The sequence below is a fragment of the Paramisgurnus dabryanus genome, chromosome 18 (assembly GCF_030506205.2).
Source record: "Paramisgurnus dabryanus chromosome 18, PD_genome_1.1, whole genome shotgun sequence".
NCBI classification, from domain to species: Eukaryota; Metazoa; Chordata; class Actinopteri; order Cypriniformes; family Cobitidae; genus Paramisgurnus; species Paramisgurnus dabryanus.
In genome coordinates this window covers 17,561,432-17,574,507 of record NC_133354.1, presented here as the reverse complement: position 1 = coordinate 17,574,507, position 13,076 = coordinate 17,561,432, and the positions used below count along the sequence as shown (strand labels likewise).

The following is a 13,076-nucleotide window of genomic DNA, read 5'->3' as shown; positions in this document are numbered from 1 at the left end:
AAGAAACCGACTGTGCATGAAAAACGCATTTCTCCGCCTTGACAAAAAGCCCATTCTCTAGCAACCGCAGAAGCACTCGTCGTACGTGTTGCAAATGTTCCTGGAGAGACGAAGAAAAAATCAATATGTCATCCAGGTAAACATATATGAACTGATCTACCATGTCTCGCAACACGTCATTAACGAGTGCTTGGAAGACTGCTGGCGAGTTCGTTAGCCCGAAAGGCATCACGCAGTACTCGAAATGGCCACGAGGGGTGTTAAATGCAGTCTTCCATTCATCCCCCTTCCTGATGCGAACCAAATGATATGCATTACGTAAGTCCAATTTAGTGAAGACGGACGCTCCCTGCAACCTCTCGAAGGCTGAAGACATCAACGGCAAAGGATAGGTATTCTTTACCGTGATGTTGTTCAACCCTCGGTAGTCAATACAAGGCCGCAAGGATCCGTCCTTCTTCCCCACAAAAAAGAACCCCGCCCCCGCTGGAGATGAGGATGGGCGAATGAACCCCGTTGCCAGAGAATCAGAAATATATTTCTCCATGGCCTCCATCTCCGGAACGGACAGAGAGTATAACTTGCCCTTAGGCGGAAACGTACCTGGCAATAAGTCTATCGCACAGTCATAGGGACGGTGAGGAGGAAGAGAATCAGCCCGCGACTTACTGAACACCTCCTTCAGGTCGTGGTACTCCGCGGGCACGGTAGACAAATCCACTGCTTTCCCCTGAAACACAGACTCCGAAACAGAAACACAAGCAGAGACAAGACAGGACTTATGACATTCCTCGCTCCAGCTGGTGACAGAACCCAGTTTCCAGTCAATTCTTGGGTTATGGGAATGAAGCCAAGGATGTCCAAGAACTATGGGGGAGAGAGCAGTGTCAGTAATAAAAAATGAAATAGTCTCTGTGTGGTTGCCGGAAGTGATGAGTGTGATGGGTGCTGTGGTGTACTTGATAGCGGGTAACTGATGTCCATTGAGGGCGAAGGGCGCAATCTGGTGGGTGAGTGAAGTGAAGGGTAACTTGAGCTTACGTGCTAGTGAGCTGTCGATGAAGTTGCCCTCCGCCCCCGAATCCAGCAGTGCGTGCCCTGAGTGCGACATAGTGGACCACCGTAGTCTCACCGGAAGGAGAGTAGATGTAGTAGAGGTCTTCTGTGCGGAGATCCTGCCCGATAGTAGCCTCTGTTTTACTATCGGGCTTGGTCTTTTACCGGGCACCTCTGGCATTGGTGACCCGACTCGCCACAGTACATGCACAGACCCAAGGATCTCCGCCGCTTCCTCTCCTCCCGGGGTAACCGAGCTCGACCCACCTGCATGGGTTCCGGATCTGAGAGACCACCGGCGGAAACCTCGAGGGGTTGATCCATAAACTCTGCCGGACGTAGGGACGGACCTAGAGTCTTCCTTCTGGCAGCGATGGAGAGGCGTGCGTCAACCCGGATCGCCAAGTCCACCAGCCCGTTGAGCGACTTCGGTAATTCCACCGTGATGATCTCTCGATGGATCCGATCCGCCAACCCATGCAGGAAATGATCCCACTGCGCTTCCTCGTTCCACCTGCACTCCGCCGCCAGGGTACGGAACTCGATGGCATAGTCTGAGACCGACCGCTCCCCCTGCTGGAGATCCGTGAGGAGACGGGCGGCCTCCCTCCCGGCGACGGAGCGGTCGAAAACCCTCTTCATCTCCTCTGCAAGCGAGGCGAACGAGGAACAACAGCTGTCCTTGTTTTCCCATACCGCCGTCCCCCAGAGGGCAGCCTTGCCGGAGAGAAGCGAGAGCGTAAACGCCACCTTTGTCTCCTCGAGGAAGAATGTCCGGGGCTGTTGAGCGAAATGAAGAGAACAGTGAGAGAGAAAAGTACGGCAAAAGTTGGGCTCACCGGCATATTTCTCCGGGATAGGAAGTCTTGGTTCTTGGATGAAACTACCCCCTGGAGGTGAAGATGGTGCGGGCGGCATGGGTGGCGCAGTGGGAGGCGTGATGTCCGGAGATCGCTGAGAGAGCTCGGAAACCTTCGCCACCATTACCTGGACGGCCTTCCGCATATCTTCGATGGCTTGATCCTGAAGATCCATACGAGCCAGCGATCGTTGGAGAAAATCTTCCAACGCGGAGATTGGTTGACCACCTGCTGCTTCCATGTTGGCCAGATTCTTCTGTAATGACTTGTAAGAGACGGAAGCAAACGCAGGTGAGCAATATAACAATGTTTATTGAATGTAAACAAAGAGAGAGTATTCAGTGTTAATGCGGAAGTAATCCAGTCCGGTGTTGTTGCAGGCAATGGTGACGATGACTACGGTGGACGTTGGTGCTTTGAGTGCGGCGTGGGTGGAGTGGTGAGCTGTGGTGAAATCCAGGCAGACACGGAACATCCACACGAAGACGACGACGACAACAAACATCCAACGGTAACACGTAATCCAAAGAGCACGAAACAACCAAGCAACACGGAGACTGAGCAAACAATAGAATCTGGCAGGGAACAGAAAGTCAGGTGAGTATATATGGAGATGATGTAATGATGAACAGCTGGAGCGAGACAATCAACACACAGGTGAAAGGGATAGCTCTAACGAGCACATGGCAGGGGTAAGTGAACAACACACACACATACAAACATGACACGGAGGAAAACACTGGATTTTCCTACCGTGACAATATGATGAATCTCAAGATTACAGAGGGCTGAGCCTGCAGTTTTTCCTAATTCTTTAAATAAATAAACAAATGTAATCGTACTTAATGGGCAAACTGACATAGTCACAGCTAGAGGCTTTTAAAATCTTAACATCATCTGTGTTGATTTTAACTTTAAAGCTAATAGCAGACACTCCCAGATGCCTAATATATAAGAATGGCTTCCACTCACAGTTTTACAGTCAGTGAGGAGTACATTTAGAGACACACAACGAGAAAATGAAGCGTTTATTTTTATTGTCCATCCTGAATGTGCTGCTAAATATCTCTCAAGCACGTTCTCCTATGGTAAGACTAATAGCTATGCACTGTCCTTGCATCTGTCATTCATTGACTGCTTTGGTTTAATTGACTGTGTATCTGTTTTTCCCACAGGTGTTGCCCACTGATCAAAGTGAGTTTCTGTACATTTCTCTTTTGTGTGTTCCTGGGGTCTTTAAATGGGAAGTTGTTTGATGTCAAAATAAGTTGTGTGATGTCAAAATAATTGAGAGAAATTAATATATATATATATATATATTTAAAGAGATAGTTCACTCAAATATGATATTCTATCATCATTTACTCACCCTCATATTGTTTTAAACCAGATATTTTGACAAATGATAGTAAGCACTCAGTTGATGGCACCCATTGACTTCCATTGTATTTGTTTTTCCTATATGAAAATCAGTGGTTACTGTCAACTGTGTGGTAACCATCATTTATCAAAATATCTTCAACAGAAACTCAAACAGGTTAAGAACAACATGAGGTTGAATTTTCACATTTATCCTTTGAAACAAACCCATTGTTGGGTAAATACTACCAAAGCTTCAGGTAAGAAGCCAATTTTTTGTCATTGAACCATCATTAAATTAAAATGTAAAGTAAAAAAATTACTTTGATGGTTTGTACACAATGCAAGGTAAGCATTGTTATATATTATATGTAAATTAAGTTCTGTAGAGCACTTGTGATAAATTGTTTAGTATTTGTGTTATAGTCCAAACCTGAAAAGCAACACTCAGGGAATAGGGAACCTTGATCCATCTTTTTATCCACCTAGAGGCAATTGTCCAAAAAAAACCTCTGATTTAAAGGTGCAGTGTGTTTTTTTAGCAACATATAGCGGTGAAATTGCAACCAACAGCTCACTCCATACCCCCCCTTCAATTTCGAAACACATACAGCACAACCCGCACTGTATGTAGATAAAACCAGCTCATTCTAACGTGATAAAAACAATCCAGTTCATTTTGTCAGGTCTTTATACACCACTGATAATATAGTTATCTATATTATATTGCATTTCTGTCAAGAAATCCCAAAAATGCACATGTAAATACCTAAAATTCATGATAACAAAGGTATGGTTTAAAATGTTTATCCTCTTTTTAGCTGTCGAGTCTGAGCTGTATGATGAAAGGGATATTTCCTCAAGAATTCTGGAGGCAAACAAAGGTAAAATTGATTTAATCTTTATTATCTCTGTTGTTTTGTGTATAAAATGAGTGAAATGATTGCCTCACTGTTTTTGTTTTAATGATTCAGATATCAGTGAAATGCTCCTGGAAGGAGATGTGGCTTTACCCAGAACAAGGAATGCCATGAAATGCCTTAATAACTATTGCAAATGGCCAAAATTATCATCTGGACAGGTTGAAGTGCCTTACACCATTGCTGACGTTTTCTGTGAGTGACAAGAAATTCACATGTGCCACTGTATATGTATATTATGTATATATACTGTATTTTATATTTCATTATTGTATGCATGGATCTAAATTTTGTCCTATAGATGATAATGAGAAGGCAGTTATTGTTAGTGCAATGAAGAGCATCGCTGATAAAAGCTGTGTTCGTTTTGTGCCGCGAACAAATCAGATCGACTACCTCAGTATTGAGAATCTAGTAGGGTAAGTCTGACCAAATCTAATTGTTTAAATTAATCCCTTTTTCCCCTTATAATATATTATTATATAATAATTATTTTTGATTAATATAAATAGAAATCTAAAAGTTTCATCGTACCATACCTATCATTAAAATCAATATTTATGTTTGAAGGTGCTGGTCTGATGTAGGACGATCTGGAGGTAAACAGCAGGTGTCACTGTCAGTGTCAGGTTGTGTTTATCATGGGTTAGTTGAACATGAGCTGCTCCATGCTCTGGGATTCCACCACGAGCACACCAGGAGCGACAGGGACCAGTACGTCCGGATCAACTGGGAAAACATTCCCAAAGGTTCTGTTTGAACGTGGCTCAATATTTTCAATGAACAGCGTTTTTATTTCCGTGTAATGAAAATCTTGTTTCGTCTTGCGCAGAATCTGCATACAACTTTCAAAAGAAGGACACGAATAATCTGAATACCCCTTATGACTACACCTCCATCATGCATTATGGAAGGTAACCCCTGTATTAATTCTGAAACGATGTGTCATTATAAATGACATTCGTGTAGAAATTCACTGTCACTTTCTATCTGTAGGACGTCCTTTGCCATACAGTATGGGAAGGAAACCATCACTCCTATTCCTGACTCGACAGTGAAGATAGGACAGAGGCAGGAAATGTCTAATATTGACATTCAGAGAATTAACAAGTTCTATGAATGTGGTAAATAATGCATGTGTGCACACCATACAGTACAAAAGGTAGTCTCTTGCATTTTCAATAGTAAGTTGGATAGTAATCTTACAGAAGTGCTGACATGCTAATGGATTAACTGTAAAATCATGTATTTTTATACTCGCAACTGTATAAAGTGGATTGAATTCCAGTAAAATACGGACTGTGACCGAAATCAAGGAGTTACTACACCATCACGTAACCAAAGTATCTTTATTCCTTCCTTTGTCTGTAACCTGATCACATAAACGTAACCGACTGCAGTGGTGCATCTGAATAAATCTTGTTAAGTTTGACTCATGGAAGACTCAGTTAATACCAATGTGATGGGGTTTGTTTTATGTTAGTTCATAGCAGATTGTACACTTCAACCAAAATGAAAATGTTGTTGTTGTTTACTCACAATGCTTTTTTTAAAGACATCGTCACTCATTGTTTTTCATGCAAAGCAAAAGGTTGTGGGTTTTTTATCTCAGGGAACACACATAGTGATACTGAAGTCGCTTTTGATAAAATGATCTGCCATATGCGTAAATTTAAGAATAGAGACCAAATGTATTATTATGTGTCTATTTTGTCTTCATCTGTGTTTAACAGAAAGTCATGCCAAATAGTGACAGAATTTCCATTTTTGGGTAAACTCTAAACACACAGACATCCCGCTCACATGTCCAACAATTCATATTGTATGTAAAACAGCTGTTAGAGATGCATCAATTAACTGTAATAAAAATTAATTAGTTTTAAACAGTAAGCAAAGTTTCATATTTGGTTCATAACATTTAACCTGCATCTTCCTAATATAAAGTGTCATTCCTTTATTATTATGAATTGAGAAAAAGAGCAAAAGGCACACAGAATAAAACAGCCATGGTATCCATACACAGCATATTTAGTACAGTCAATAATCAGTTGTGTAGAAAGCATTTCTGACTATCCAGTAGATGGCACTAAGGGTCTGATCATGGAGTTTCCGCGTATAGAGTTATGACTAATGGTGATCAGATAGGTATCGGATAGCCCAATGAAAATTCTCGCTCATGCTGAGGTGTCCAAGATGAGGACCTGATACTCCCCACCCTCTTTTTTTAGGCACATGGACAGATTCAATATTTCATCCCAGTAAAATCTGAGAAAATCGAGCGCCAATAAAGTCTCAGTTTTAACGACTATAGCTTTGGCTGGAGCGGAGAGGGGTCTTTATTCTGAACATCTCCATTTGGCCTCATATTCTCCTGTTCATTCGGACTGGTTTTAGTGGACTTTGATTTCTGCAGATCTCTTCTCAAGTGTCTCCTTTGTCGTCTCCGTTTGGGCTTATCATTTGAAGTTGGGTTGGAATCAGGTTTATCCAGAAGCGGGTCAGGGTGAACCTTCCCGCTAACTGCGTCTGATGACTCATCAATGAAAGCAAGATTTTCCCCGAAGTAATCCAGAGGCTGAGAGAACGTTGCATCTTTAGGGAGCTTCTCCTCTTTTTCTACATCTTTGGTGGTTTCTCCTTCTGGGACCCGTTCTGTTTTTGTCACCACCTCTGAATCTGATTCGGAGCTGCTGTAGGAGCCATCCGAAGAAGAAGAGTACGAACTGGATCCCGATTCGTTATCTTCTCTACCATCCTTTCCGGCTTCGCCCGACCCACCCTGACTGCCGCTGTGTTTGTGGTGCCTGTGACGGTGCTTTCGCCTGGTGCGCTTGAACGGATCATCGAATTTACCCGCCATGCGGAAATCCACGGACATATTCTGAATGTTCTGAGTCCAGTCTGAGGCATGGGCTCTCAACTCCTCCATCTGAGAGCAGAAAGTAGGGCAGGAGAAATGGAAAGGCTTGAGAGTTATGGAGAGATTTGTATGTCACAAGGTACAGAATGATAGAAATTTGAAACAGATTTCAGGTTAGGTTAATAAGAGGTATGGAAATGAGTTACGGATGTTAAGGTTAGAAGGAAGAAACGTAATCGTGAAGATAGAAGGGATGGAATTAAGAGAAAAGTTAATAATCCGATTGGACCCATAGTGCTCGTCCCGGGAGTTTGCTGTTATATGACATTTGGTTACAAAAAATCATGCCGTAATCCATAGGCTTACCTCTGCTCTGGTTTTTTTGGTAAGAACCAAAATCCAGTTTCCAATCATGGAAAGAATTGACACAAAATAGGCCAAACCAAACAGAATCCAGAACCACACCAAAGGCTTGTACCAATGATCCGTACCCGGCTCACCAGCTGACAGACAGGGAATGCACAAAACACGCAGAAACATTTGCCGGGGAAATCGGAAATCCCAAAGAAAACATAATGCTAAATAATGCAGAATGATCAGCAATAATCATAATTCACTCAACACATGAAACACCCATCACATCTGCAGCCATCTTTGTTTAAATATTAGGTTTCAGAAGAAAGTGGGCTTCAGTAAAAGCAAACCACTTCAGGTAATCAATTTGGTTGTCTGAAAGTGCTATTTATTAAATAATGGATGCAATAAATCAAGCGAGGAGTGAAAATTGTATCCAGTCGTGGTACCTGCAACGTAGTCTCCGAAGCCCACGGTTGTAAGCGTGATCACCACAAAGTAAGCGGATTCTAGAAGGCTCCAGTTTTCCACTTTTTGAAAGACTAAAGTTGGCACAAATATGAAGAGAACGCAGCCCAGCAGGATGGAGAGCAGAGCGGTTATGACACGGACGATGGTTGGGCTCACCTTCCACTTCTGAAGATAAAGAAAATTAAAGACAAATATCTTGAGAAACAAAAATGAATCAGTGACAAATGGACTTTGATGTTTGTTATGTTGACTACAAATGTATTATGTGAGATCCAGCTAAAGTCACAAAAACCTATAAGATAGTTTGCAATCTTTGACATGGTCTTCCTCAGTCAATATTAAAAATATCAAGGTTATATTTGTACAGAATGTTCTTTACATTATGTAAGATGTAAATCTAGACAGGGTTACAAATAAAAACTCCAAGGTCTTCCAGGTTGCTAATGTGATATGGCCAATTCTGTATGGTTATGTTTGTCATTTATTTACCCATAAAAGAGCTTCAATTTTAGCAATGGCATTCCTCAGTGAAGTCCCCAGATGATCTCCAGCAGCAGCCAACAGAAAGCCAAACAGGGGAATTCCCACCAGCGTGTACCAGATACAGAAAAACTGACCCCACGATGTCTTTGGAGAGATGTTTCCATAACCTGGACCACAGACAAACACTTGCTGTGATCTGAGGGCAGATATTTATAGACACCTCAAAGTGTCAATGATCCATAGAATGCAGAAGTCGGGCCAGGCTCTGGGTTTATCATGCAGGTATGTTGAGCCAGAGATGTGGTAGTACCATACCAATGGTGGTGACAATCGTGCCACAGAAGAAGAACGCGCTGCCCAGGTCCCAGCTGGTGCTGAATGTGCCGTTGCTGCTGGGGTCAATGCCAACACTGATAGCCGCTGCCACCGTCTGTATACATACAAAGAGAGTGGAGACAAGGGATCAGAAATGAAGTGCCGTCTTAAAATAGTATGAATGTTGGAGATGTTCCATTGTCGTAACTTAACCTGACATTTATGATTTTAGCAGACATGTTTATACAAAGCAACTTACAGGTTGTTTTGTAACTTACAGGTTAGTTTAGGGTATATACTCAAAAAAATGGTGGGTGTTTTCAATGGATGCTTGGGCAAAATATGGACAAACCCAATTTCATTAGTTTAAATTAACGCTCTAAAAATGGATGGGTTATTTTTTACCCATAATGGGTAAATATTGGAAAGAACACGTGCTGGGTTAAAAAATGACCCCGTGCTGGGTTAAAAATGACCCAATGTTGGTTTGTTGTTATGCAACCATGGGGTATAATAACCCAACAGTTGGGTTAAAATAACCCAGCATTGGGTCAATTTTTAACCCAGCATGTGTTTTGTACAATATTTACCCATTATGGGTCAAAATTTTTTAGAGTGAACTTACAAAATGTACATATTTTTTCCAATGGGTTGAAACAACCCAGCATTTTTTGTTAAAGTAGCCCAGCATAGGTTTAGTTTAACTCAACAGTTGTGTTTGTCCATATTTTTTCCAACAATGAAATGACCAACCCAGCATTTTTTGTTGAAGCAGGCCAGCAAAGGTTAAGTTTATCTCAACAGTTGGATTTGCCCATATTTTACCCCAAAATGGGTTGAACCCCCCTGTACATTTTGAGTTGAAACAGCCCAGCATTTTGGGTTAAACCAGCCCTATATAGGTTTAGATTAACTCAACAGTTGGGTTTGGCCATATTTTACCCAAATGGGTTGAGAAAAAAACACATTTTGGGTTGAAATAGCCCAGCATAGGTTTAGTTTAACTTAAAAGTTGGGTTTGGCCATATTTTACCCAAATAGGTTAAGAAAAAAAAACACATTTTGGGTTGAAACAGCCCAGCGTAGGTTTAGTTTAACCCAACAGTTGGGTTTGTATATATTTTACCCAACAATGAGATGAAACAACTCAGCCTTTTGAGTTGAAACGGCCCAGCATTGGTTTAAATTAACCCAACAATTGGGTTTGTCCATATTGTACCCAACAATGGGTTCAAACAACTCAGCCTTTTGGGTTGAAACAGCCCAGCATAGGTTTAGTTTAACCCAACAGTAAGGTTTATCCATATTTTACCTAACAATGTGTTGAAACAGCCCAGCACTTTATGTTAAAATAGCCCAGCATAGGTTTGGTTAAACACAATAGTTGGGTTTGTCCATATTTTACCCAACAATCGGATGAAACAACCCAGCATTTGTTTCGTTTAAACGAACAATTGAGCTTGTCCATATTGTACTCAACAATGTGTTGAAACAATAATGGACAACAGTTGGGTTTGTCCATATTGTACCCAACAATGGGATGAAACAACCGAGCATTTTGAGTTGAAACAGCCCAGCATAGGTCAAGTTTAACCCAACAGTTAGGTTTGTATATATTTTACCCAACAATGGGATGAAACAACTCAGCGTTTTGGGTTGAAACAGCCCAGCAAAGGTTTAGTTAAACTCAACAGTTGGGTTTGACCATATTTACCCAATAGTGGGTTAAAACAGTCCAGCATTTTTTTTTAAAGTGTACATTTGATTGATTTAATAATACTTGTATGACCTTAGGGTTGTTAGCACCATGCTCTTCTGTTAAAAAAAACAGGACCGTTATAGCTTTGTCTAATAATAATATGAGGTACACACATACAGAGATCCTCGAGGGCATGTTTTAAAGCCAATGTTTGTAAGACAATTCATCTAGTTTATGTTTGCTCAATAGCCCATTGTGTCATGTATCGCTTACATCTAACAGCCCCGCTAAATGCTCAGGGCTTACGCAGGTGTTGTTGCCCAGAAACTCCTGACGGGCGATTTGCAGCAGCACATGGTAGCTTTCTTCATACGGTGCCTCGAGGGCATTGAACACCAGCGCACCCATCACCAGGTACAGGAGAACACCAGTGAGGACAATGAAGAGGGTGGAGCACTGCATGATTTTAGTCCTGCACTCCCGTTTCCTTTGATCTTCAGAACTGCTGTTCGTCTTCTTCGGGACAGGACTGGAAATCCAACCACATGTGTAAGGAGCCTTGCAACCACTTGATGTTAAAAGCTTAACTATGACCACATAATAACTTTACCAATAACCACACTGTTGGTGTGCTAGTTCGGAAACTATATAAAGAAAAACCACAAACCAATCTGTTTCCTTCTCCTTCTTCCGGCTTTTCCAGCTTCGCCTGTGGGAGTTGCTAAGGATGGAGTCTCTGGATCCGTAACCTTGTATAAACCCCTCGTCCTCGCAGTCTGAATGAGGAGACACTAAGGGGAAAGTTTTAGATGCTTAATATGAAAGTGCACATCATAATACACATTAAATGAAATCAGTCTAATAAACCGCACATGCATTGTGGAGGCCTATTTCAAGGTCCTTCTGCTAATGAAATGACTTTGATGGCATCCTGTCAAGACATAAAGCCAAAGAGCCCTGGTGTTCAGCACAAAGCTGCTCTGAATGTTTGCCCAAGCTTCAAACAGATGTATTTTTGGCTTACGATGGGTCGACAGGTATTAAAATGTTGTTTCATGAGTACCAGGTGGCTCCTGTCATGTCACAGAGGTCTCGCATTCACAGCATCACATTGCGAAACAAAACTGTATGTGGGTGAAACACAACTCATCTGTCTTCAGTTACCAAATGGGCCACGTGCGCTGAATATCATACCATTAACCAGCTGTTAGGCAAACAAAACTTAATAAACAGGACATAGAGGTGAATTTGGCTTCTGTCTAAAGGATTCTTTACAAGATTTCTGTTAATACAGAAGAACTCAACAATATGCCAAATCAGATTACAAACAGCAAAGGTAAAAAGCACTTTAGTGTACAGGGCACATCAGACCATATGAATAAATGGTTATGTGATGGAAAATAATCTTTAATATAGTATAACGGGCGACTATATTATATGCAGTACATGTGGGGGACAGGTCCCTACCTAAATAAAGACCGATCATAATTTACTCACCCTTCTTCACTCTAAAAAGTACCGGGTTATTTTGAAACAGTGTTTGGTCAGTATTGGACTGAACACACTGATGGGTTATTGCTACTGTTAATGTTGTTTTTAAATCAAATGTCTTTCTTTTGTGTGTGAAACACAAAAGATGTTCAACAGAAAGTTATTGACTGACAGGTTCAGCATTCACTTTAGTTGTATGACAATACGGTAATAAAAGGTAAACAAAATGGTGAGTCAGGCAATATTCCTGTGTTCCTCTAACAAACAAACAAACCAAGAAGCAAGCAAGCAATAAAATAAAATAAAAAATAAAAATAAAAAAATAATTAAAAAAATAATAAAATAAAATTAAATATATGTGTATTTCTGTTTGGATTGTGCAACCTATTTAACAATGACAGCTATAACAGTAACAGCTGCTATATTTATATTGTGTACCATTTGTTTTGCAATCTTACACTGGTAACATTATTTATGTTTTTTATGAGTGTACAGCTAAGATGCCAGTAGGTCTGAATGTCTATGGCAGTTATTGGATTCAGCATCTGATTCAAAGCGCAGGAGGATCTGCTGACTGCTTAGTTGCAAGCTCGCTATAAAAAGTGCTTTGATGAACAGGCACATATACAGACATTCAGAGCCAATAGCTTTACCAGTTAATCAAGCCAACGTCAATGAAGAAATCTGTCTAAATATCAAAAACATATCAAATGCCATGCTGTCTTAAGTTCATAAAAATGTTGTTTGAATGTCTGATTTCAAGCTCTTTTATAACTGATCAACATACAGGTGTCAAAAGCATTCATCATTTTCACACACATAAACTTCTAACACATTGCATGTGCACACAACACTAAACTTAATAGTTTAATTTCCATGCAAAATATCAAGAGAGAATCATTATTAACCATGCAAGCAAGCAAATCACTTTCTCCAAAACTTCACAAGTGTATCAAGATAATACATTTGATAATGCATGATCCACCAGCTTTATAGAATCACAAAATAAAACAGATTCTTACACACAAGCTTTCAAGCCCATCTCCCACCTCATTGCCCACGGCTCGGCATGTCCGAGACAGCTGCAGTCACAAACTGCAGAAATCCTTCCAGTCTCTCACTATACACAGAGTGAATGTGTGTGTGTGTGTGTTGTGAAGTCTGTTGCTGAATGCCCAAGAATGAAAAGGTACTCAATCAAACAGATT

The 13,076-nt window shown here is 41.0% G+C and overlaps 2 protein-coding genes across 6 annotated transcripts in view; one reads left to right on the top strand and one right to left on the bottom strand.

The window, feature by feature from the left end:
• Positions 1 to 5,627, top strand: part of LOC135776386 (hatching enzyme 1.2-like) — a 27,726-nt gene extending 22,099 nt beyond the window's left edge. Inside the window, exons 1-9 of one of the 4 annotated variants that reach the window (XM_065287055.2) lie at positions 2,840 to 3,004; positions 3,092 to 3,110; positions 4,097 to 4,159; positions 4,250 to 4,390; positions 4,497 to 4,614; positions 4,766 to 4,944; positions 5,028 to 5,109; positions 5,192 to 5,321; positions 5,461 to 5,627. In XM_065287055.2, coding sequence (XP_065143127.1) covers positions 2,936 to 3,004; positions 3,092 to 3,110; positions 4,097 to 4,159; positions 4,250 to 4,390; positions 4,497 to 4,614; positions 4,766 to 4,944; positions 5,028 to 5,109; positions 5,192 to 5,321; positions 5,461 to 5,466 — 807 coding nt within the window. In that variant the 5' untranslated portion in view covers positions 2,840 to 2,935 and the 3' untranslated portion in view covers positions 5,467 to 5,627. Of the gene's footprint in view, positions 1 to 2,839; positions 3,005 to 3,091; positions 3,111 to 3,441; positions 3,536 to 4,096; positions 4,160 to 4,249; positions 4,391 to 4,496; positions 4,615 to 4,765; positions 4,945 to 5,027; positions 5,110 to 5,191 lie in introns of those variants that run through there. The other 3 variants (XM_065287056.2, XM_065287053.2, XM_065287057.2) reach the window with 3 other exon arrangements.
• kcnk4b (potassium channel, subfamily K, member 4b) lies at positions 5,526 to 13,076 on the bottom strand. 2 transcript variants are annotated; one of them, XM_065287050.2, is made up of 8 exons: positions 12,918 to 13,076; positions 11,045 to 11,168; positions 10,651 to 10,906; positions 8,679 to 8,793; positions 8,370 to 8,530; positions 7,859 to 8,045; positions 7,422 to 7,558; positions 5,526 to 7,124 (listed from the first exon to the last, which is right to left on the bottom strand). In XM_065287050.2, exons 3-8 carry the CDS (start codon positions 10,837 to 10,839, stop codon positions 6,501 to 6,503), a joined length of 1,413 nt encoding a protein of 470 aa, XP_065143122.1. In that variant the 5' UTR covers positions 10,840 to 10,906; positions 11,045 to 11,168; positions 12,918 to 13,076; the 3' UTR covers positions 5,526 to 6,500. The 2 variants fall into 2 exon arrangements, with proteins under 2 accessions (XP_065143122.1, XP_065143121.1); XM_065287049.2 differs by having other exon boundaries at positions 12,891 to 13,072.

Coding starts and splice junctions, on each gene's coding strand:
- kcnk4b (XM_065287050.2), bottom strand. CDS start 10,839: ATGCAGTGCTCCACCCTCTTCATTGTCCTCACTGGTGTTCTCCTGTAC. Junction 8,794..10,650: donor ATTTAGCGGGGCTGTTAGAT/GTAAGCGATACA, acceptor GTATGTATACAG/ACGGTGGCAGCGGCTATCAG. Junction 7,125..7,421: donor CCAAAAAAACCAGAGCAGAG/GTAAGCCTATGG, acceptor TTCTGCTCTCAG/ATGGAGGAGTTGAGAGCCCA.